Consider the following 26,889-nt stretch of genomic DNA (forward strand, 5'->3'; position numbering starts at 1 on the left):
ACACAAATGCCTCCACAGCAATACATCTACACCTTGGTATTCAGCTACACAAATGCCTGCCTCCACAGCAATACATCTACACCTTGGTATTCAGCTACACAAATGCCTCCCCAGCAATACATCTACACCTTGGTATTCAGCTACACAAATCCCTCCCCAGCAATACATCTACACCTTGGTTTTCAGCTATACAAATGTCTCCATAGCAATACATCTACACCTTGGTATTCAACTACACAAATGCCTCCACAGCAATACATCTACACCTTGGTATTCAACTACACAAATGCCTCCACAGCAATACATCTACACCTTTCTATTCAGCTACACAAATGCATCCACAGCAATACATCTACACCTTGGTATTCAGCTACACAAATGCCTCCACAGCAATACATCTACACCTTGGTATTCAACTACACAAATGCCTCCACAGCAATACATCTACACCTTGGTATTCAGCTACACAAATGCCTCCACAGCAATACATCTACACCTTGGTATTCAGCTACACAAATGCCTCCACAGCAATACATCTACACCTTGGTATTCAGCTACAAAAATGCCTCCACAGCAATATACATCTACACCTTGGTATTCAGCTACACAAATGCCTCCACAGCAATACATCTACACCTTGGTATTCAGCTACACAAATGCCTCCACAGCAATACATCTACACCTTGGTATTCAGCTACACAAATGCCTCCACAGCAATACATCTACACCTTGGTATTCAACTACACAAATGCCTGCCTCCATAGCAATACATCTACACCTTGGTATTCAACTACACAAATGCCTCCACAGCAATACATCTACACCTTGGTATTCAGCTACACAAATGCCTCCACAGCAATACATCTACACCTTGGTATTCAGCTACACAAATGCCTCCACAGCAATACATCTACACCTTGGTATTCAGCTACACAAATGCCTCCACAGCAATACATCTACCCCTTGGTATTCAGCTACACAAATGCCTCCACAGCAATACATCTACACCTTGGTATTCAGCTACACAAATGCCTCCACAGCAATACATCTACACCTTGGTATTCAACTACACAAATGCCTCAACAGCAATACATCTACACCTTGTATTCAGCTACACAAATGCCTCCACAGCAATGCATCTACACCTTGTATTCAGCTACACAAATGCCTCCCCAGCAATACATCTACACCTTGGTATTCAACTACACAAATGCCTTCACAGCAATACATCTACAACTTGGTATTCAACTACACAAATGCCTCCACAGCAATACATCTACACCTTGTATTCAGCTACACAAATGCCTCCACAGCAATATACATCTACACCTTGGTATTCAACTACACAAATGCCTCCACAGCAATACATCTACACCTTGGTATTCAACTACACAAATGCCTCCACAGCAATACATCTACACCTTGGTATTCAGCTACACAAATGCCTCCACAGCAATACATCTACACCTTGGTATTCAGCTACACAAATGCCTCCACAGCAATACATCTACACCTTGGTTTTCAACTACACAAATGCCTGCCTTCACAGCAATACATCTACACCTTGGTATTCAGCTACACAAATGCCTCCACAGCAATACATCTACACCTTGGTATTCAGCTACACAAATGCCTCCACAGCAATACATCTACACCTTGTATTCAGCTACACAAATGCCTCCACAGCAATACATCTACACCTTGGTATTCAGCTACACAAATGCCTCCACAGCAATACATCTACACCTTGGTATTCAACTACACAAATGCCTGCCTCCACAGCAATACATCTACACCTTGATATTCAGCTACACAAATGCCTCCACAGCAATACATCTACACCTTGTATTCAGCTACACAAATGCCTCCACAGCAATACATCTACACCTTGGTATTCAGCTACACAAATGCCTCCACAGCAATACATCTACACCTTGGTATTCAGCTACACAAATGCCTGCCTCCACAGCAATACATCTACACCTTGGTATTCAGCTACACAAATGCCTGCCTCCACAGCAATACATCTACACCTTGTATTCAGCTACACACATGCCTCCACAGGAATACATCTACACCTTGTATTCAGCTACACACATGCCTCCACAGCAATACATCTACACCTTGGTATTCAGCTACACACATGCCTCCACAGCAATACATCTACACCTTGTATTCAGCTACACAAATGCCTGCCTCCACAGCAATACATCTACACCTTGGTATTCAGCTACACAAATGCCTCCACAGCAATACATCTACACCTTGGTATTCAGCTACACAAATGCCTCCACAGCAATACATCTACACCTTGGTATTCAACTACACAAAAGCCTCCACAGCAATACATCTACACCTTGGTATTCAGCTACACAAATGCCTCCACAGCAATACATCTACACCTTGGTATTCAACTACACAAATGCCTCCACAGCAATACATCTACACCTTGGTATTCAGCTACACAAATGCCTCCACAGCAATACATCTACAACTTGGTATTCAACTACACAAATGCCTCCACAGCAATACATCTACACCTTGGTATTCAACTACACAAATGCCTCCACAGCAATACATCTACAACTTGGTATTCAACTACACAAATGCCTCCACAGCAATACATCTACAACTTGGTATTCAACTACACAAATGCCTCCACAGCAATACATCTACACCTTGGTATTCAACTACACAAATGCCTCCACAGCAATACATCTACACCTTGTATTCAGCTACACAAATGCCTCCACAGCAATACATCTACACCTTGGTATTCAACTACACAAATGCCTGCCTCTACAGCAATACATCTACACCTTGGTATTCAGCTACACACATGCCTCCACAGCAATACATCTACACCTTGGTATTCAGCTACACAAATGCCTCCACAGCAATACATCTACACCTTGGTATTCAGCTACACAAATGCCTGCCTCCACAGCAATACATCTACACCTTGGTATTCAGCTACACAAATGCCTCCACAGCAATACATCTACACCTTGGTATTCAGCTACACAAATGCCTCCCCAGCAATACATCTACACCTTGGTATTCAGCTATACAAATGTCTCCACAGCAATACATCTACACCTTGGTATTCAACTACACAAATGCCTCCACAGCAATACATCTACACCTTTGTATTCAGCTACACAAATGCATCCACAGCAATACATCTACACCTTGGTATTCAGCTACACAAATGCCTCCACAGCAATACATCTACACCTTGGTATTCAACTACACAAATGCCTCCACAGCAATACATCTACACCTTGGTATTCAGCTGTCACAAATGCCTCCACAGCAATACATCTACACCTTGGTATTCAGCTACACAAATGGCTCCACAGCAATACATCTACACCTTGGTATTCAGCTACACAAATGCCTGCCTCCACAGCAATACATCTACACCTTGGTATTCAGCTACACAAATGCCTCCACAGCAATACATCTACAGCTTGGTATTCAACTACACAAATGCCTCCACAGCAATACATCTACACCTTGTATTCAGCTACACAAATGCCTGCCTCCACAGCAATACATCTACACCTTGGTATTCAGCTACACAAATGCCTCCACAGCAATACATCTACACCTTGGTATTCAACTACACAAATGCCTCCACAGCAATACATCTACACCTTGGTATTCAGCTACACAAATGCCTCCACAGCAATACATCTACACCTTGGTATTCAGCTACACAAATGCCTCCACAGCAATACATCTACACCTTGGTATTCAGCTACACAAATGCCTCCACAGCAATACATCTACACCTTGGTATTCAGCTACACAAATGCCTCCACAGCAATACATCTACACCTTGGTATTCAGCTACACAAATGCCTGCCTCCACAGCAATACATCTACACCTTGGTATTCAGCTACACAAATGCCTCCACAGCAATACATCTACACCTTGGTATTCAGCTACACAAATGCCTCCACAGCAATACATCTACACCTTGGTATTCAACTACACAAATGCCTGCCTCCATAGCAATACATCTACACCTTGGTATTCAACTACACAAATGCCTCCACAGCAATACATCTACACCTTGGTATTCAGCTACACAAATGCATCCACAGCAATACATCTACACCTTGGTATTCAGCTACACAAATGCCTCCACAGCAATACATCTACACCTTGGTATTCAGCTACACAAATGCCTCCACAGCAATACATCTACACATTGGTATTCAACTACACAAATGTCTCCACAGCAATACATCTACACCTTGGTATTCAACTACACAAATGCCTCCACAGCAATACATCTACACCTTGGTATTCAACTACACAAATGCCTCCACAGCAATACATCTACACCTTTGTATTCAGCTACACAAATGCATCCACAGCAATACATCTACACCTTGGTATTCAGCTACACAAATGCCTCCACAGCAATACATCTACACCTTGGTATTCAACTACACAAATGCCTCCACAGCAATACATCTACACCTTGGTATTCAGCTACACAAATGCCTCCACAGCAATACATCTACACCTTGGTATTCAACTACACAAATGCCTCCACAGCAATACATCTACACCTTGGTTTTCAGCTACACAAATGCCTCCACAGCAATACATCTACACCTTGGTATTCAGCTACACAAATGCCTCCACAGCAATACATCTACACCTTGGTATTCAACTACACAAATGCCTGCCTCCATAGCAATACATCTACACCTTGGTATTCAACTACACAAATGCCTCCACAGCAATACATCTACACCTTGGTATTCAGCAACACAAATGCCTCCACAGCAATACATCTACACCTTGGTATTCAGCTACACAAATGCCTCCACAGCAATACATCTACACCTTGGTATTCAGCTACACAAATGCCTCCACAGCAATACATCTACACCTTGGTATTCAGCTATACAAATGTCTCCACAGCAATACATCTACACCTTGGTATTCAACTACACAAATGCCTCCACAGCAATACATCTACACCTTTGTATTCAGCTACACAAATGCATCCACAGCAATACATCTACACCTTGGTATTCAGCTACACAAATGCCTCCACAGCAATACATCTACACCTTGGTATTCAACTACACAAATGCCTCCACAGCAATACATCTACACCTTGGTATTCAGCTGTCACAAATGCCTCCACAGCAATACATCTACACCTTGGTATTCAGCTACACAAATGGCTCCACAGCAATACATCTACACCTTGGTATTCAGCTACACAAATGCCTGCCTCCACAGCAATACATCTACACCTTGGTATTCAGCTACACAAATGCCTCCACAGCAATACATCTACAGCTTGGTATTCAACTACACAAATGCCTCCACAGCAATACATCTACACCTTGTATTCAGCTACACAAATGCCTGCCTCCACAGCAATACATCTACACCTTGGTATTCAGCTACACAAATGCCTCCACAGCAATACATCTACACCTTGGTATTCAACTACACAAATGCCTCCACAGCAATACATCTACACCTTGGTATTCAGCTACACAAATGCCTCCACAGCAATACATCTACACCTTGGTATTCAGCTACACAAATGCCTCCACAGCAATACATCTACACCTTGGTATTCAGCTACACAAATGCCTCCACAGCAATACATCTACACCTTGGTATTCAGCTACACAAATGCCTCCACAGCAATACATCTACACCTTGGTATTCAGCTACACAAATGCCTGCCTCCACAGCAATACATCTACACCTTGGTATTCAGCTACACAAATGCCTCCACAGCAATACATCTACACCTTGGTATTCAGCTACACAAATGCCTCCACAGCAATACATCTACACCTTGGTATTCAACTACACAAATGCCTGCCTCCATAGCAATACATCTACACCTTGGTATTCAACTACACAAATGCCTCCACAGCAATACATCTACACCTTGGTATTCAGCTACACAAATGCATCCACAGCAATACATCTACACCTTGGTATTCAGCTACACAAATGCCTCCACAGCAATACATCTACACCTTGGTATTCAGCTACACAAATGCCTCCACAGCAATACATCTACACCTTGGTATTCAACTACACAAATGTCTCCACAGCAATACATCTACACCTTGGTATTCAACTACACAAATGCCTCCACAGCAATACATCTACACCTTGGTATTCAACTACACAAATGCCTCCACAGCAATACATCTACACCTTTGTATTCAGCTACACAAATGCATCCACAGCAATACATCTACACCTTGGTATTCAGCTACACAAATGCCTCCACAGCAATACATCTACACCTTGGTATTCAACTACACAAATGCCTCCACAGCAATACATCTACACCTTGGTATTCAGCTACACAAATGCCTCCACAGCAATACATCTACACCTTGGTATTCAACTACACAAATGCCTCCACAGCAATACATCTACACCTTGGTTTTCAGCTACACAAATGCCTCCACAGCAATACATCTACACCTTGGTATTCAGCTACACAAATGCCTCCACAGCAATACATCTACACCTTGGTATTCAACTACACAAATGCCTGCCTCCATAGCAATACATCTACACCTTGGTATTCAACTACACAAATGCCTCCACAGCAATACATCTACACCTTGGTATTCAGCAACACAAATGCCTCCACAGCAATACATCTACACCTTGGTATTCAGCTACACAAATGCCTCCACAGCAATACATCTACACCTTGGTATTCAGCTACACAAATGCCTCCACAGCAATACATCTACACCTTGGTATTCAGCTACACAAATGCCTCCACAGCAATACATCTACACCTTGGTATTCAGCTACACAAATGCCTGCCTCCACAGCAATACATCTACACCTTGGTATTCAGCTACACAAATGCCTCCACAGCAATACATCTACACCTTGGTATTCAACTACACAAATGCCTGCCTCCATAGCAATACATCTACACCTTGGTATTCAACTACACAAATGCCTCCACAGCAATACATCTACACCTTGGTATTCAGCTACACAAATGCATCCACAGCAATACATCTACACCTTGGTATTCAGCTACACAAATGCCTCCACAGCAATACATCTACACCTTGGTATTCAGCTACACAAATGCCTCCACAGCAATACATCTACACCTTGGTATTCAGCTACACAAATGCCTCCACAGTAATACATCTACACCTTGGTATTCAACTACACAAATGTCTCCACAGCAATACATCTACACCTTGGTATTCAACTACACAAATGCCTCCACAGCAATACATCTACACCTTGGTATTCAACTACACAAATGCCTCCACAGCAATACATCTACACCTTTGTATTCAGCTACACAAATGCATCCACAGCAATACATCTACACCTTGGTATTCAGCTACACAAATGTCTCCACAGCAATACATCTACACCTTGGTATTCAACTACACAAATGCCTCCACAGCAATACATCTACACCTTGGTATTCAGCTACACAAATGCCTCCACAGCAATACATCTACACCTTGGTATTCAGCTACACAAATGCCTCCACAGCAATACATCTACACCTTGGTATTCAGCTACACAAATGCCTGCCTCCACAGCAATACATCTACACCTTGGTATTCAGCTACACAAATGCCTGCCTCCACAGCAATACATCTACACCTTGTATTCAGCTACACACATGCCTCCACAGGAATACATCTACACCTTGTATTCAGCTACACACATGCCTCCACAGCAATACATCTACACCTTGGTATTCAGCTACACACATGCCTCCACAGCAATACATCTACACCTTGTATTCAGCTACACAAATGCCTGCCTCCACAGCAATACATCTACACCTTGGTATTCAGCTACACAAATGCCTCCACAGCAATACATCTACACCTTGGTATTCAGCTACACAAATGCCTCCACAGCAATACATCTACACCTTGGTATTCAACTACACAAAAGCCTCCACAGCAATACATCTACACCTTGGTATTCAGCTACACAAATGCCTCCACAGCAATACATCTACACCTTGGTATTCAACTACACAAATGCCTCCACAGCAATACATCTACACCTTGGTATTCAGCTACACAAATGCCTCCACAGCAATACATCTACAACTTGGTATTCAACTACACAAATGCCTCCACAGCAATACATCTACACCTTGGTATTCAGCAACACAAATGCCTCCACAGCAATACATCTACACCTTGGTATTCAACTACACAAATGCCTCCACAGCAATACATCTACACCTTTGTATTCAGCTACACAAATGCATCCACAGCAATACATCTACACCTTGGTATTCAGCTACACAAATGTCTCCACAGCAATACATCTACACCTTGGTATTCAACTACACAAATGCCTCCACAGCAATACATCTACACCTTGGTATTCAGCTACACAAATGCCTCCACAGCAATACATCTACACCTTGGTATTCAGCTACACAAATGCCTCCACAGCAATACATCTACACCTTGGTATTCAGCTACACAAATGCCTGCCTCCACAGCAATACATCTACACCTTGGTATTCAGCTACACAAATGCCTGCCTCCACAGCAATACATCTACACCTTGTATTCAGCTACACACATGCCTCCACAGGAATACATCTACACCTTGTATTCAGCTACACACATGCCTCCACAGCAATACATCTACACCTTGGTATTCAGCTACACACATGCCTCCACAGCAATACATCTACACCTTGTATTCAGCTACACAAATGCCTGCCTCCACAGCAATACATCTACACCTTGGTATTCAGCTACACAAATGCCTCCACAGCAATACATCTACACCTTGGTATTCAGCTACACAAATGCCTCCACAGCAATACATCTACACCTTGGTATTCAACTACACAAAAGCCTCCACAGCAATACATCTACACCTTGGTATTCAGCTACACAAATGCCTCCACAGCAATACATCTACACCTTGGTATTCAACTACACAAATGCCTCCACAGCAATACATCTACACCTTGGTATTCAGCTACACAAATGCCTCCACAGCAATACATCTACAACTTGGTATTCAACTACACAAATGCCTCCACAGCAATACATCTACACCTTGGTATTCAGCAACACAAATGCCTCCACAGCAATACATCTACACCTTGGTATTCAGCTACACAAATGCCTCCACAGCAATACATCTACACCTTGGTATTCAGCTACACAAATGCCTCCACAGCAATACATCTACACCTTGGTATTCAGCTACACAAATGCCTCCACAGCAATACATCTACACCTTGGTATTCAGCTACACAAATGCCTGCCTCCACAGCAATACATCTACACCTTGGTATTCAGCTACACAAATGCCTCCACAGCAATACATCTACACCTTGCTATTCAACTACACAAATGCCTGCCTCCATAGCAATACATCTACACCTTGGTATTCAACTACACAAATGCCTCCACAGCAATACATCTACACATTGGTATTCAGCTACACAAATGCATCCACAGCAATACATCTACACCTTGGTATTCAGCTACACAAATGCCTCCACAGCAATACATCTACACCTTGGTATTCAGCTACACAAATGCCTCCACAGCAATACATCTACACCTTGGTATTCAGCTACACAAATGCCTCCACAGCAATACATCTACACCTTGGTATTCAACTACACAAATGTCTCCACAGCAATACATCTACACCTTGGTATTCAACTACACAAATGCCTCCACAGCAATACATCTACACCTTGGTATTCAACTACACAAATGCCTCCACAGCAATACATCTACACCTTTGTATTCAGCTACACAAATGCATCCACAGCAATACATCTACACCTTGGTATTCAGCTACACAAATGTCTCCACAGCAATACATCTACACCTTGGTATTCAACTACACAAATGCCTCCACAGCAATACATCTACACCTTGGTATTCAGCTACACAAATGCCTCCACAGCAATACATCTACACCTTGGTATTCAGCTACACAAATGCCTCCACAGCAATACATCTACACCTTGGTATTCAGCTACACAAATGCCTGCCTCCACAGCAATACATCTACACCTTGGTATTCAGCTACACAAATGCCTGCCTCCACAGCAATACATCTACACCTTGTATTCAGCTACACACATGCCTCCACAGGAATACATCTACACCTTGTATTCAGCTACACACATGCCTCCACAGCAATACATCTACACCTTGGTATTCAGCTACACACATGCCTCCACAGCAATACATCTACACCTTGTATTCAGCTACACAAATGCCTGCCTCCACAGCAATACATCTACACCTTGGTATTCAGCTACACAAATGCCTCCACAGCAATACATCTACACCTTGGTATTCAGCTACACAAATGCCTCCACAGCAATACATCTACACCTTGGTATTCAACTACACAAAAGCCTCCACAGCAATACATCTACACCTTGGTATTCAGCTACACAAATGCCTCCACAGCAATACATCTACACCTTGGTATTCAACTACACAAATGCCTCCACAGCAATACATCTACACCTTGGTATTCAGCTACACAAATGCCTCCACAGCAATACATCTACAACTTGGTATTCAACTACACAAATGCCTCCACAGCAATACATCTACACCTTGGTATTCAACTACACAAATGCCTCCACAGCAATACATCTACACCTTGGTATTCAACTACACAAATGCCTCCACAGCAATACATCTACAACTTGGTATTCAACTACACAAATGCCTCCACAGCAATACATCTACAACTTGGTATTCAACTACACAAATGCCTCCACAGCAATACATCTACACCTTGGTATTCAACTACACAAATGCCTCCACAGCAATACATCTACACCTTGTATTCAGCTACACAAATGCCTCCACAGCAATACATCTACACCTTGGTATTCAACTACACAAATGCCTGCCTCCACAGCAATACATCTACACCTTGGTATTCAGCTACACACATGCCTCCACAGCAATACATCTACACCTTGGTATTCAGCTACACAAATGCCTCCACAGCAATACATCTACACCTTGGTATTCAGCTACACAAATGCCTGCCTCCACAGCAATACATCTACACCTTGGTATTCAGCTACACAAATGCCTCCCCAGCAATACATCTACACCTTGGTATTCAGCTACACAAATGCCTCCCCAGCAATACATCTACACCTTGGTATTCAGCTATACAAATGTCTCCACAGCAATACATCTACACCTTGGTATTCAACTACACAAATGCCTCCACAGCAATACATCTACACCTTTGTATTCAGCTACACAAATGCATCCACAGCAATACATCTACACCTTGGTATTCAGCTACACAAATGCCTCCACAGCAATACATCTACACCTTGGTATTCAACTACACAAATGCCTCCACAGCAATACATCTACACCTTGGTATTCAGCTACACAAATGCCTCCACAGCAATACATCTACACCTTGGTATTCAGCTACACAAATGGCTCCACAGCAATACATCTACACCTTGGTATTCAGCTACACAAATGCCTGCCTCCACAGCAATACATCTACACCTTGGTATTCAGCTACACAAATGCCTCCACAGCAATACATCTACACCTTGGTATTCAACTACACAAATGCCTGCCTCCATAGCAATACATCTACACCTTGGTATTCAACTACACAAATGCCTCCACAGCAATACATCTACACCTTGGTATTCAGCTACACAAATGCCTCCACAGCAATACATCTACACCTTGGTATTCAGCTACACAAATGCCTCCACAGCAATACATCTACACCTTGGTATTCAGCTACACAAATGCCTCCACAGCAATACATCTACACCTTGGTATTCAGCTACACAAATGCCTCCACAGCAATACATCTACACCTTGGTATTCAGCTACACAAATGCCTGCCTCCACAGCAATACATCTACACCTTGGTATTCAGCTACACAAATGCCTCCACAGCAATACATCTACACCTTGGTATTCAGCTACACAAATGCCTCCACAGCAATACATCTACACCTTGGTATTCAACTACACAAATGCCTGCCTCCATAGCAATACATCTACACCTTGGTATTCAACTACACAAATGCCTCCACAGCAATACATCTACACCTTGGTATTCAGCTACACAAATGCATCCACAGCAATACATCTACACCTTGGTATTCAGCTACACAAATGCCTCCACAGCAATACATCTACACCTTGGTATTCAGCTACACAAATGCCTCCACAGCAATACATCTACACCTTGGTATTCAGCTACACAAATGCCTCCACAGCAATACATCTACACCTTGGTATTCAACTACACAAATGTCTCCACAGCAATACATCTACACCTTGGTATTCAACTACACAAATGCCTCCACAGCAATACATCTACACCTTGGTATTCAACTACACAAATGCCTCCACAGCAATACATCTACACCTTTGTATTCAGCTACACAAATGCATCCACAGCAATACATCTACACCTTGGTATTCAGCTACACAAATGCCTCCACAGCAATACATCTACACCTTGGTATTCAACTACACAAATGCCTCCACAGCAATACATCTACACCTTGGTATTCAGCTACACAAATGCCTCCACAGCAATACATCTACACCTTGGTATTCAGCTACACAAATGCCTCCACAGCAATACATCTACACCTTGGTATTCAACTACACAAATGCCTGCCTCCATAGCAATACATCTACACCTTGGTATTCAACTACACAAATGCCTCCACAGCAATACATCTACACCTTGGTATTCAGCAACACAAATGCCTCCACAGCAATACATCTACACCTTGGTATTCAGCTACACAAATGCCTCCACAGCAATACATCTACACCTTGGTATTCAGCTACACAAATGCCTCCACAGCAATACATCTACACCTTGGTATTCAGCTACACAAATGCCTCCACAGCAATACATCTACACCTTGGTATTCAGCTACACAAATGCCTGCCTCCACAGCAATACATCTACACCTTGGTATTCAGCTACACAAATGCCTCCACAGCAATACATCTACACCTTGGTATTCAACTACACAAATGCCTGCCTCCATAGCAATACATCTACACCTTGGTATTCAACTACACAAATGCCTCCACAGCAATACATCTACACCTTGGTATTCAGCTACACAAATGCATCCACAGCAATACATCTACACCTTGGTATTCAACTACACAAATGCCTCCACAGCAATACATCTACACCTTTGTATTCAGCTACACAAATGCATCCACAGCAATACATCTACACCTTGGTATTCAACTACACAAATGCCTCCACAGCAATACATCTACACCTTGGTATTCAGCTACACAAATGCATCCACAGCAATACATCTACACCTTGGTATTCAGCTACACAAATGCCTCCACAGCAATACATCTACACCTTGGTATTCAACTACACAAATGCCTCCACAGCAATACATCTACACCTTGGTATTCAGCTACACAAATGCCTCCACAGCAATACATCTACACCTTGGTATTCAGCTACACAAATGCCTCCACAGCAATACATCTACACCTTGGTATTCAGCTACACAAATGCCTCCACAGCAATACATCTACACCTTGGTATTCAACTACACAAATGTCTCCACATCAATACATCTACACCTTGGTATTCAACTACACAAATGCCTCCACAGCAATACATCTACACCTTGGTATTCAACTACACAAATGCCTCCACAGCAATACATCTACACCTTGTATTCAGCTACACAAATGCCTCCACAGCAATACATCTACACCTTGGTATTCAACTACACAAATGCCTGCCTCCACAGCAATACATCTACACCTTGGTATTCAGCTACACACATGCCTCCACAGCAATACATCTACACCTTGGTATTCAGCTACACACATGCCTCCACAGCAATACATCTACACCTTGTATTCAGCTACACAAATGCCTCCACAGCAATACATCTACACCTTGTATTCAGCTACACAAATGCCTGCCTCCACAGCAATACATCTACACCTTGGTATTCAGCTACACAAATGCCTCCACAGCAATACATCTACACCTTGGTATTCAGCTACACACATGCCTGCCTCCACAGCAATACATCTACACCTTGGTATTCAACTACACAAATGCCTCCACAGCAATACATCTACACCTTGGTATTCAACTACACAAATGGCTGCCTCCATAGCAATACATCTACACCTTGGTATTCAGCTACACAAATGCCTCCACAGCAATACATCTACACCTTGGTATTCAGCTACACAAATGCCTCCACAGCAATACATCTACACCTTGGTATTCAACTACACAAATGCCTCCACAGCAATACATCTACACCTTGGTATTCAACTAAACAAATGCCTCCACAGCAATACATCTACACCTTGGTATTCAGCTACACAAATGCCTGCCTTCACAGCAATACATCTACAACTTGGTATTCAACTACACAAATGCCTCCACAGCAATACATCTACACCTTGGTATTCAACTACACAAATGCCTCCACAGCAATACATCTACACCTTGGTATTCAGCTACACAAATGCCTGCCTTCACAGCAATACATCTACACCTTGTATTCAGCTACACAAATGCCTCCACAGCAATACATCTACACCTTGGTATTCAGCTATACAAATGCCTGCCTCCACAGCAATACATCTACACCTTGGTATTCAGCTACACAAATGCCTCCACAGCAATACATCTACACCTTGGTATTCAGCTACACACATGCCTGCCTCCACAGCAATACATGTACACCTTGGTATTCAGCTACACAAATGCCTCCCCAGCAATACATCTACACCTTGGTATTCAACTACACAAATGGCTGCCTCCATAGCAATACATCTACACCTTGGTATTCAACTACACAAATGCCTCCACAGCAATACATCTACACCTTGGTATTCAGCTACACAAATGCCTGCCTCCACAGCAATACATCTACACCTTGGTATTCAACTACACAAATGCCTCCACAGCAATACATCTACACCTTGGTATGCAGCTACACAAATGGCTGCCTCCACAGCAATACATCTACACCTTGGTATTCAGCTACACAAATGCTTCCACAGCAATACATCTACACCTTGGTATTCAGCTACACAAATGCCTCCACAGCAATACATCTACACCTTGTATTCAACTACACAAATGCCTCCACAGCAATACATCTACACCTTGGTATTCAACTACACAAATGCCTCCACAGCAATACATCTACACCTTGGTATTCAACTACACAAATGCCTCCACAGCAATACATCTACACCTTGGTATTCAACTACAAAAATGGCTGCCTTCACAGCAATACATCTACACCTTGTATTCAGCTACACAAATGCCTCCTCAGCAATACATCTACACCTTGTATTCAGCTACACAAATGCCTCCACAGCAATACATCTACACCTTGGTATTCAACTACACAAATGCCTCCCCAGCAATACATCTACACCTTGGTATTCAACTACACAAATGCCTCCACAGCAATACATCTACACCTTGGTATTCAACTACACAAATGCCTCCACATCAATACATCTACACCTTGGTATTCAGCTACACAAATGCCTCCCCAGCAATGCATCTACACCTTGGTATTCAACTACACAAATGGCTGCCTCCATAGCAATACATCTACACCTTGGTATTCAGCTACACAAATGCCTGCCTCCACAGCAATACATCTACACCTTGGTATTCTACACAAATGCCTCCACAGCAATACATCTACACCTTGGTTTTCAGCTACACAAATGCCTCCACAGCAATACATCTACACCTTGGTATTCAACTACACAAATGCCTCCACAGCAATACATCTACACCTTGATATTCAACTACACAAATGCCTCCACAGCAATACATCTACACCTTGGTATGCAGCTACACATATGGCTGCCTCTACAGCAATACATCTACACCTTGGTATTCAGCTACACAAATGCCTCCACAGCAATACATCTACACCTTGGTATTCAGCTACACAAATGCCTGCCTCCACAGCAATACATCTACACCTTGGTATTCAGCTACACACATGCCTGCCTCCACAGCAATACATCTACACCTTGGTATTCAACTACACAAATGCCTCCACAGCAATACATCTACACCTTGGTATTCAACTACACAAATGCCTCCACAGCAATACATCTACACCTTGGTATTCAACTACACAAATGCCTCCACAGCAATACATCTACACCTTGGTATTCAACTACACAAATGGCTGCCTCCACAGCAATACATCTACACCTTGGTATTCAGCTACACTAATGCCTCCCCAGCAATACATCTACACCTTGTATTCAGCTACTCAAATGCCTCCACAGCAATACATCTACACCTTGGTATGCAGCTACACATATGGCTGCCTCCACAGCAATACATCTACACCTTGGTATTCAGCTACACAAATGCCTCCACAGCAATACATCTACACCTTTGTATTCAACTACACAAATGCCTCCCCAGCAATACATCTACACCTTGGTATTCAACTACACAAATGCCTCCACAGCAATACATCTACACCTTGTATTCAACTACACAAATGCCTCCACAGCAATACATCTACACCTTGGTATTCAGCTACACAAATGCCTCCACAGCAATACATCTACACCTTGGTATTCAACTACACAAATGCCTCCACAGCAATACATCTACACCTTGGTATTCAGCTACACAAATGCCTCCACAGCAATACATCTACACCTTGGTATTCAACTACACAAATGCCTCCACAGCAATACATCTACACCTTGGTATTCAGCTACACAAATGCCTCCACAGCAATACATCTACACCTTGGTATTCAACTACACAAATGCTTCCACAGCAATACATCTACACCTTGGTATTCAACTACACAAATGCCGGCCTCCACAGCAATACATCTACACCTTGGTATTCAGCTACACAAATGCCTCCACAGCAATACATCTACACCTTGGTATTCAGCTACACAAATGCCTCCACAGCAATACATCTACACCTTGGTATTCAACTACACAAATGCCTCCACAGCAATACATCTACACCTTGGTATTCAACTACACAAATGCCTCCACAGCAATACATCTACACCTTGGTATTACAGTGGTGCACCTAGATGGACCCTGAAGGGCACCTATAGGTGCGGAGAATTGTAAAGATTTGAAAAGGCGCATTGTACGGAAGTACAAATGTCATATCCAAGGCCAGCCTCCTGCCCTTTACCATCACCCCATTCATTAGATAAAACCTCTCTATTTCGCTTTATCCTCATTGATTACCTGAATTAATCAGGGGACTTTGGGACTGTCTATTGGGGTGTTTGAAGAATTGTTTTATATTGTGAAAGTGTAACTCGTCTGCTGATGCTCAACAGGAATGAAATGTATAGGACAGGAACTGATCTCCATTAGCTTTTGTCCAATAGAAAGTACTTTTGTGCAATAGAAATTGCTATGCAAAGAACACCTGCTATGCAGCGTCTCCACCCAGATATCTCATGTGTGCACTGTACATTTACAACAAGTGGGCACTGACTCCTAAGGAGTGTACATGGTCCTCATAGTGAGCACTGAAATTGTACCTACCAACAATTTAGAAATGCAAAATCCCCGATCCACCCAAACAGCACCCTGATCCACCCAAACCCTGCCCCTATCCATCTAAACACACACACACTTTTAGCTAACACCCCACCAATTTTGAGGTCCGCAATCAGGACCACCAAAATCTGCACAGATGGTAGATCTGCTGGAACGGCTCATAGCCCATGAAAATACTTGAAGCAGAGGTCCAATGTCCTGTGTATTTGCACAGGGACAAGTAATCCCTATCTTAAAAAAAGCAGATGCTGTATATACTATGCTGCAGAACACAACTCAGGTAGGACATACCACATACGCATCACAAGTACCTTGTGAATATTGGAACAGTTAATTAAAGGAACACTAAAACCCAAATTAAACATTTCCAGATATGGGCTGTGAAGGTACAATCCATTATTCAGTGTTACCTTGGCATTCCATTGTAGCTGTGTTAAGTAATGCATAACCCTCCCCACTTCACTCAGACAGCTGAAGCTCCTCCCATGTTTTAGGGCAGTGTACTGATTGGATCTGATACGGTTTAAAAAACTGAGACTGCAGGTACTGAGTTGCTGTGATATCACTTAGTCTACCAATCCACACAGTGTAAAGGCCCCCATACATCAGAGATTGATTGCAGCAATCGTGCAATTTGCAATCGATTGTGTATAAAAATCTTTTCCTTTTTCAATCGATTGTGGCAATTCTGCAATCTGCAATCGATTGAAAAAGGGAAAGATTTTTAAACACAATCGATTGCAAATTGCACGATTGCTGCAATCAATCTCTGATGTGTGGGGGCCTTGAGTCTGAAATGGAACACTGGCAAGCTGTCAGTCATAATATGTTTGCTTAGTCAGAGTAGCACCTTCGTCCTAATATATCAGTGTATTCTTCTTTAGTTATAGTTAAAATTCTCTTGTATACTATTCAGCTCTATTAACAGTGTGTTTATCTACTATCATGTGCTTGTTTGCATTGACTTTATGCCTTTGGTTATCTGAAAACATTGCAGGGGACAGAAAGGGCACTCATTTTACAACAGGTGACCTGAAATCGATGGGCCATCACTTCTGTGACACACTGCTAGACTTCTGTGATCCTGACAGCACCAAGGTGAGTGCTTTTTAGGGAGCCCCTGAACATACTGGCTGTTAGAGCTGGCCGGCTATAGTTTAATAACAGCTGGAGAGCCATTGCTATTAGTTTTAGATGCATACCTGTAATTGATTCAAAGTTTCTACTGTAGTTTGTGTTTGTTTTGTGTCCTGCCTGGTATTAATGACCTGTACCTGTCCAGTAAATATCCCATCTCCTGAAGTTCCAGGTTTGCTTGTCAGAGATCCAGACATTAGTGCAGGAAGAAATAAGAGAGAAACTGAAGCAGCTCGGACGGAACATTGATTCGGATGTGAATTTGAGTGACATATCATTGTCAGATATTGAATCAAGGTGAGAGCTGGATCCATTAGAGTGTAAGCTCTCATGACTTGTCTATTGATGGTTTGGCTCTGCTACTGGATCTACATACACACTGTCCCTCACTGGTGTTACTAGTAGGAAGTCTGCTGTGCGTTACAGAATAAATACTGTCCCCAATGATATAACCCTTACGTCCGACACAGCGCTGATTACATCTACCATACTTGCCTATTCTCCCTGAATGTCCCAAGACTCTCAGATTCCAGGAAGTTTTCCCAGACTCCCGGAAGAGAAGACCGCCCTCCTCTATCCCCATCCTTTTTCTTGTGAATTGGGAGCGGGGTCCTGAGTATGCAAAAATTGTAATCATGGCCCACCAACCTCTGCGTAATCACCGCCCCGCACTTGCCCCATGGGGACCCTGGAGGGAAAGTCCACAAAATAGGCAAGCATGACTTTTATGTATATTTACTGTATATAGGTTGCTAGCACTTATTTTTGTTAAAAAACTAGTGTCACTTAGTAGCTTTATACAGAAATGGAAGCAATTACCAGTACATTGCACCCAGTCTGATAGCTGTAAGAACACAGTCAAATAAAGGGATGGGCATGATATGTCGGCGGCTGAGTAGCTGCCGGTTCAAATCCCGACGCCGGAAGCCCGATCAGTGAAGATCCCGACAGCGACGGTAAGTATCCTAACACCCCCCCTCCCTCCCCAATTGCCGTGGAAACTAATACTTGCCCGGGTCCCAACGTTCGGGATTCCGGCGTTCGAGATGTTGACGCCAGTATCCTGATCTCCTTCGGGATATTGGCGTCGGCATTTTGCCTGGCGGCGGGATACCGGCATCGGTATATCGGCGACCGGCATCCCGTCCGCCGGCATATTAACTACAACCCCTGTATTTCACTTTCTGCAATAATGGTGAATTCTTTATGAAGCCATAGATTGAGGAATATTATGATAATATACGTTTTTGCTTAGCATTGTATAAAGTAAATTTTATTGTATATTTCCATAGAAAACAACATCATTTTAATATGATTATTATCCTATGCTCCTCTTCTACAGTAAACAATTAACCTGTATTAATACAAACAGATGTCAGGTAATATCAGGTTATGACTGTTTGCAAATGTTCGCACCTGCCAGGATTTGTATTGAGAAGACCACTGGCAACTTTGCAAATCCAAACGGCTGAGTACAAAGATACAGCATCGGTCCCAGATCAGTCGATAATCGGTCTTCTGAGTAATCCTACATTCGTGTAAGGAAAAAGGAGGGGGGAAGATTCCTGCACAGAATTCCAACATATTTATGTAGAAAACCAGAAATTCAAGAGCGTATAAAGAAATATTTAACTATGACGTCAATAAGGGTATATGAGTCCACCCTTTATATTCCCGAAGTGACAAAATCACAATGCACTGGTGGTGCTCCCCTGGAGTACTTAGGTAATCACAGAAAGACAATCGAAAGAAAATCATCGCAACACGTCTGCATTTGAGTCGCCAACCTTCCCCCCCTCCTCCCCGTTGCTGCCCAGAAACGTTCCCTGTCTGTCAATCACTTTGCAAATAAATTCTCACTGCGAGCAAAAACGGTAATTAAACTAGGCGCATGCACAGATTACTAATAACCGCTCAACTGCGTAAATATCTGAATTGCGCCAATCAGGCCCTTAGTGAACCAGTTTGGAGTCATTAACACCCAAACAGCTATATAGAAATAATGACATATGTTCCGATCACACCTGTACGAGCAAAGATCCTCCCACTGCTGTATCTGTGAGATCATTGGCCATCCTGGCTGCAGGACATGTGTATTTTGCAATCCAGTGGTTTAACCAATTTATGCCTGGACAGCCAGATCTGTGTCATTTGGCGCTCCATGCTGTGTACAGTTGCTGTTGTTGGCATTTGTGCTGAACCACCAGATTGTGCCATGTGCCTTATCATTGTTACTCCTCAGTATACTCAGAAAAGGTCACTTATGAAGCGCAGGATGTTTGGAGCACAAGGCTGCACAGATGTCAGTGTGGGTGCACGTGTTTGCAGAACAAAAGGTTGGCGTTTGTGTGTTGTGCGTAAGGGTTAGTGTTATGGTGGCTGACTTGTATCAGTAGTCAAGATTATTTGATTAGAAGTCTATGGTAACGTTAATCTCTAATTGTCATGCTTACAGCACCAGTGGATCCAATAGTTCTGAATCTGATGGGCTCCCTGCACATCTACTTAACATGGCAGCAAAGGTGAGTACTGCTCATGTACATATCTCTGTCTGTGAGCACACTCACAGTGTCCGGACAGGCTGATTGACAGGCTACGACCATTTGGGGGCGGAATCAGGCAGTGTCCTATCAGGGAGTGTCGGCCCCGTTATCTGGGCGTGCTGAAGCCAGTGGCTGCATCCTTGCGTTCAGCTTCACTGGCTTTAGCTGCGTGAAAACATCGACCATCCTGAGTAACCTGAAGGCTATTTAGATGAGCAATGGTCATGCAGAGTGATCAGATTCTGCATCCTCGGACGCAGCAGCGGATTACAGAAGCCAGCAGGAGGCATTAGCATATTTCAGCATTGGTAATAACGCATAACTCTGAATCAGGCCCTAAGTATCTAGGTTGAGTGTTTTTGTCACAAAAGAATTGGCATGAAATAGCATATGAAGGAGCCTATTTTATGAAAAGTCACATGGGTTAGATAAGTCACAAGGTCTGTGGCGGCCAAACAGGACTATTTGGTGCAGTTTGAGGATAGGTGTGTGTACACATCTGTAGAGGTGCAGGCAGGTTCTTGGACACTTTAAAAAACTCTTCACATACTGTATAGGAGTAAAGGTAATGTCATGCGGCTTGCAGGCGTTGGCGGAAATTGCCGATGCCTGTAAGGCTCATGCGGTTACATTTACTTCCTAAAGAGAGGAGTTTGCAGTGCAGTCTGGTGCTAACAACAGGGCTTGCGCAACAGATAATAATGGGCCAAGTGAGGGGTAGTGTATGAAAAACGCATCCTGGAGGGAGCTTGGACCAAGCCATGTAACAGGTTCAAGGTCTCACACAGATTTCCTTCCTTTCATCCATTCTCGGAACAGGATACAGACAAATGTGAGTCACTTTCAGCCTAAGGTGCACGCCCCTATAGCGCGTTTATCAAACGCCACAACTATTCCTATTCCCAATGGAGTCACTATCAAAGATAAAAAGTGTGAAAACGGGGCCTCTCTTATGCCAACCCTAGCATTGGCCCGTGTTAATTAGGCAGTCAGGACAGCTTTCAGAGAGGCTATAGCTGAATAAACCCAAGATCAGAATAGATGACCTTAGAGGACCACATCTGGGAGGCATCCAAGTATCTGGGAGATGCTGCTTTTAATGCAGGAGTTATAGTGGCCAGAAATTTGGCTACAGTAGTCTGGGCACAACGTCTGCTTGGGACCGAGATGCGGTATCAGCTTCTAAACCTTTAGAAAAACAATTAATATGATGGGCACTCTGCCCTCCTGGAAGTACACGTGGTGGAAGCTCCCCTTCTTCTCTTAGGATCAGTGGTTCAGTTCCAAGTCAGGTGCCTGGGTGAGAGGATTCATAAGCCAGGACTACATTATAGAAATTCTGGTGCCCTCCCCCCTAAAACACTTTTTAAAACACAAGCTCTAATGGAGGCTTATCAATCTTTAGGCTCCTTGGGGGTGGTCATTCCAATCATTTAAGATAGGACCTGTTAAGTCAGGGACCATTCCATTATCAAGGTTTAGCTCAGCTGACTTGCATCCAGAATCCTCAGAACAAAATATGTTTCTGACAGCAGGGTGGAGACCATGCCTAATGCTCAAAAGCCAGTATTGGTTAAAGATTACCATACCAGTATGGAAGATCTATGGCCCTGATTCAGAGCCGGACGCTCTGACCAGAGCGCTCGCTCTGAATCAGGGCCCACCTCCATTAAAATGGAGCGTCCTCCTGGACGCTCGTATAGCTGTGGGTCACCACCCACAGCATATACGAGCGTGCAACAAGATGGTCGCGATGGTCTTGACCATCGCGACCATCGGAACTGCGAGTGAAAGCCTGCGGTTGGGTTTCCCAACCGCAAGGCCAGGAGTCATATTGGCTCTATCAGAGCCAAAATCACTCCCACTGACATCACTAGTGATGTCAGTGGGGCCGGCTTCAGACGGTAGGCGTTCCCTTGGGAACGCCTCCGTCTGGCAGGCACGCCCCCGGCACGCCCACCAAAGGGGGCGTGCTGTCAGTCACCATCGACAGCACGCCCCCTTTGATGAGACACTCCGAGCGAAGGAAAGTCCTTCGCTCGCTGGGTCTCGCACATGCGCACGACGGAGCTCCCTCCGTCGTGCGCATGCGCAGTGGGGAACATTGACCCACTTACGAGCGTACTGCCGCTCGCGAGTGGGTCTGAATGACCCCCTATATCTTTTGTGGTGAAAAGAAGGCTTCTTCTTGCTTTACATTAGCCAGGTTATTTCTGGTTCTACAGCAGGGTCGGGGCAGCAGTCTGGGGCTTAGGGGGCGATTCAGTCCCGGACGCTAAGCTGCGCTCTCTCGAAAGGGGCCGGGCATGCAAATTTCGCGATTGAACTGTCCGGTGTAAGGACGCCCTCTATGTCTTAGAGAGCGACGGCAGAGCGAACGCACGCCGGTCTGAAGACGCCCACTTTTCTTTCTGAACACGTCATCACCAGGAAGTGTATGATTAATCGGAACCATCGAAAGCCATCGGAGCAGCACGCAGCGCTTGAGGTAGACCCTACCCCGCCGCAAGCACTGCGATCACTGCAGGCTGAAATACAACCAAATGACATGTACAATGACGCTTCCATGCTAATTATGCACTCCCATAAAACTCAGTTTTGACGCCCAGACACGGCTGCGTTTGCAGCAACACTCCCCCGTTCACAAGCACCTTCCCCTGTTACCACCCACAAACGGCACTATCTATCACTCAAAGTAGCGTCCAGTCTGTGTACTACGAGCGCACGATTCCCGGATACAGTGACTGGTTCATGCATGCGCAGACGGGCGATAATCACCCATAGCGTGCGTCCGCGGCTTAGCGACCGGGTCTGAATCGGGCCCTTAGTTCCTTAAATGCTCATATATCAGTCATGTCAGTTTCTTCCAGAGGAGACTGTCTCTGTTACCTGACTTACCAGACCTTTCTTCAGTGGTTGCTGCATGTTCCTTCTATAGCTCCTTGGGACCTAGACTTAGCCTTGACAGTGTTACAGCAGCCTCCCTTTAATCCATTGGGGTAGCCACCTGGTCATCAGTCCATATCGTTACAAAATTTACAGGATCAATGTTTTTGCATCCAATGATGCTAGTTTTGGAATGAAGGTTTTGCGCACATCAACTCCAGAGAGTTCTCTCCCATTGAAACAGTTTCGTGGTTCCTGTGTCTCCCAAAATGTGATATTTGTATATAAAGCCTTTTCTTGAAATCCATTGGGGGACATTGGACGCCCACTTTTAAAGCCCTGCACCTCTCATTTTCTTAATTACCATTGTTTTTTTGTCTTGATCTCTCTCTCTCTCTCATCTATCTCTACTGTACTATAGAGCTTGGTTAGAATGATAACTGACAATCTACAGGCCTGGGGATATAGAGGGGAATAGTTTAGACATCATGTGAAGAGTTTCGTACAGTGACCAAGTTCCTCCCAAATTTTTAAAGCGTGGCCACGCCCCTACAAAATTTTTGTTTTAAAAATATGCTTGGTGCTGTGATTTGCACAGGGGAGGGGGGGCACAGAGCACCCCTCAACCAGGGGCAGATCGACAAGCCTGGGTGATTAGCACCCGTCCCCCCTCTCTCTGCGCCCCCTGTGCATAACATGAATATACACACAAACCTATGACTGACACTAACATATAGACAGGGCTGTTGAGAGCTGAACGGGGGCCCTGGTACTGGGGGTGTAGTCTAATCTGTGCGGTATGGCCACACCCCCTCCAAGTGGAGACCGTGTCCTCCTAAACAGCTGACCCGGGCCCCTACAACAAGCCCACCCTTCCCAATCTGTCAGCGCCCCTGCATATAGAACATTTTACAATGTGTATTTAGCATGGCCTTAATTTGCCTACAAATTACTATATAAATTACTATATATTGAAAAAGGTTGTGGGTTTATATTGCTTTTTAGTTATAGGTGCAGCAGCAGTAACTTCACTTTTATTTTTCCCAGTTTCACTGTCTCTTTCTAGCTGGAGGGATTACAGACACCCTCAAATCACTTATGGATAAAACAACAGTGAGACCAACAAGGGCTCTCTTGTTGAGTTATATAATTGTTTTTTTTAGTGAGGAAACTACTTTCCTTTCAGGTGATATTGACTTGTTTTCTTTATGATAAGTGCACCTCAGCGATCATAGGCTGAGCCTGCACCTATGTACAAATCTGCTGCATTAATTAAGAGCGAATCTTTTTGATCTCCCTTATTCGCTAGTTTTATAAGAAGAAAAAACGTCTGCGATCACGTAAGGAGAGGAACAACATGTATCAGAAACGCAGTTCCAAACACAAGGCAAAGTCCCGTGACAATGCGGTAAGAACATCTGCCGTGTGAGTAAGAGCGGTACTTCTGCCATGTTATATCCTCTTATATAATATGGTGAAAGTGAAATGGTTTTATGCACAGTTATTACTAGTTTGTTATTTTTAATTAAAACAACCCATATCTGTCAAAAAGTAGATGAAGACAAGTTTAATGTCCTATTAACGAGAAAAACAACACAGAACCCAACAATAAATGTAAATTATATTAGACAATAGAACATATTTATAAAAGTGGAGAGTAAGTACCATCCAATCAGCTTCTAACCGTCGTGTTTGAAAAATGACAGTTAGGAGCTGACCGGTTGGTACTTTATGTCTCTCCACTTATTTCTCCAAGGTTTGATGCTGCTGTCAGTGATATCTCTTCCAGAGAGTTTGGGCATCATACACATCTGCAGTCTCCTAGCACTTCTGTTATTACCCTTACATACTCATCACACACCACCTCATGATAAAACACCGACACTCCTGTAAATCACCCAATAACAAAATCACAACATTATCTACAACCAAAAATGTATAACAGTATAGCGAAAAAGGAAAAAGTCACACAGAGATGCACAGGCCTCATACAGAAAGAAAAACACTGTCAGGGATAAAAGGAGCGGATGCTCCACAAAACTACAATAGTAATGCTGAATAAAGGTAATGCTAAGGTAAAAAGGGGATCGGTATGAAATGCCAACAGTCGAGATCCTGGCGATCAAAATCCTGACGCCGGGAACCCAACAAGGTTAACATACCGACACTTGTTGGTCGGTATGCTAACCCTCCCCGTCTCCCTACCCTAACCCTCCCTCTTTGGTGCCTAACCCTAACCTCCCCCCTAAAGCCTTAACCTAACCTCCCCCTCCCCGCACCCTAAACCTAACCCTCCCCCCTTAGTGCCCCACCCTGACCCTCCCCTGACCTAGCCCCTAACCCTCCCCGCAACCACTCTACTTACCTTCAGCATCCCGGTGGTTGGGATGCTGGCGCCGGGATTCTGACCGGCGCCGGTATTCTGGCGCCGGTAATGTAAGCATCGGCATCCCGACCGCCTGTATGCCAAGCGTAAAAAGTAATGCTAAGGATAATCTATATATTAAAATCAAGTGCTGATAAAAGAAATATACTGATAAGGGGGGAAGAGAGTGATGGAGTAAGAGGGGGAGAGAGAGGAAGACAAAACAAGGGGGGGGGGGGTGGTGAAGAAAGAGAAACGGGAGGAAAGAGAAAGAGAGAAAAAAAAATAATCCAAGGCAGCACCAGAAACAACATCTAG

At 43.7% G+C, this 26,889-nt stretch overlaps 1 protein-coding gene across 4 annotated transcripts in view; it reads left to right on the forward strand.

Moving 5' to 3' along the window:
• AGBL2 (AGBL carboxypeptidase 2) overlaps positions 1 to 26,889 on the forward strand; it is a 99,166-nt gene that overhangs the window by 58,470 nt on the left and 13,807 nt on the right. For 3 of the 4 annotated variants that reach the window (XM_088448662.1, XM_088448663.1, XM_088448665.1), the window contains exons 11-14: positions 18,638 to 18,738; positions 18,944 to 19,074; positions 21,233 to 21,299; positions 25,516 to 25,614. In XM_088448662.1, the coding sequence (XP_088304788.1) occupies positions 18,638 to 18,738; positions 18,944 to 19,074; positions 21,233 to 21,299; positions 25,516 to 25,614 (398 nt within the window). The remainder of the gene's footprint in view (positions 1 to 18,637; positions 18,739 to 18,943; positions 19,075 to 21,232; positions 21,300 to 25,515; positions 25,615 to 26,889) is intronic. The other variant, XM_088448664.1, reaches the window with a different exon arrangement.

This window comes from Taudactylus pleione, unplaced genomic scaffold, assembly GCF_031769625.1.
Source record: "Taudactylus pleione unplaced genomic scaffold, aTauple2 ptg000462l, whole genome shotgun sequence".
Lineage (NCBI taxonomy): Eukaryota > Metazoa > Chordata > Amphibia > Anura > Myobatrachidae > Taudactylus > Taudactylus pleione.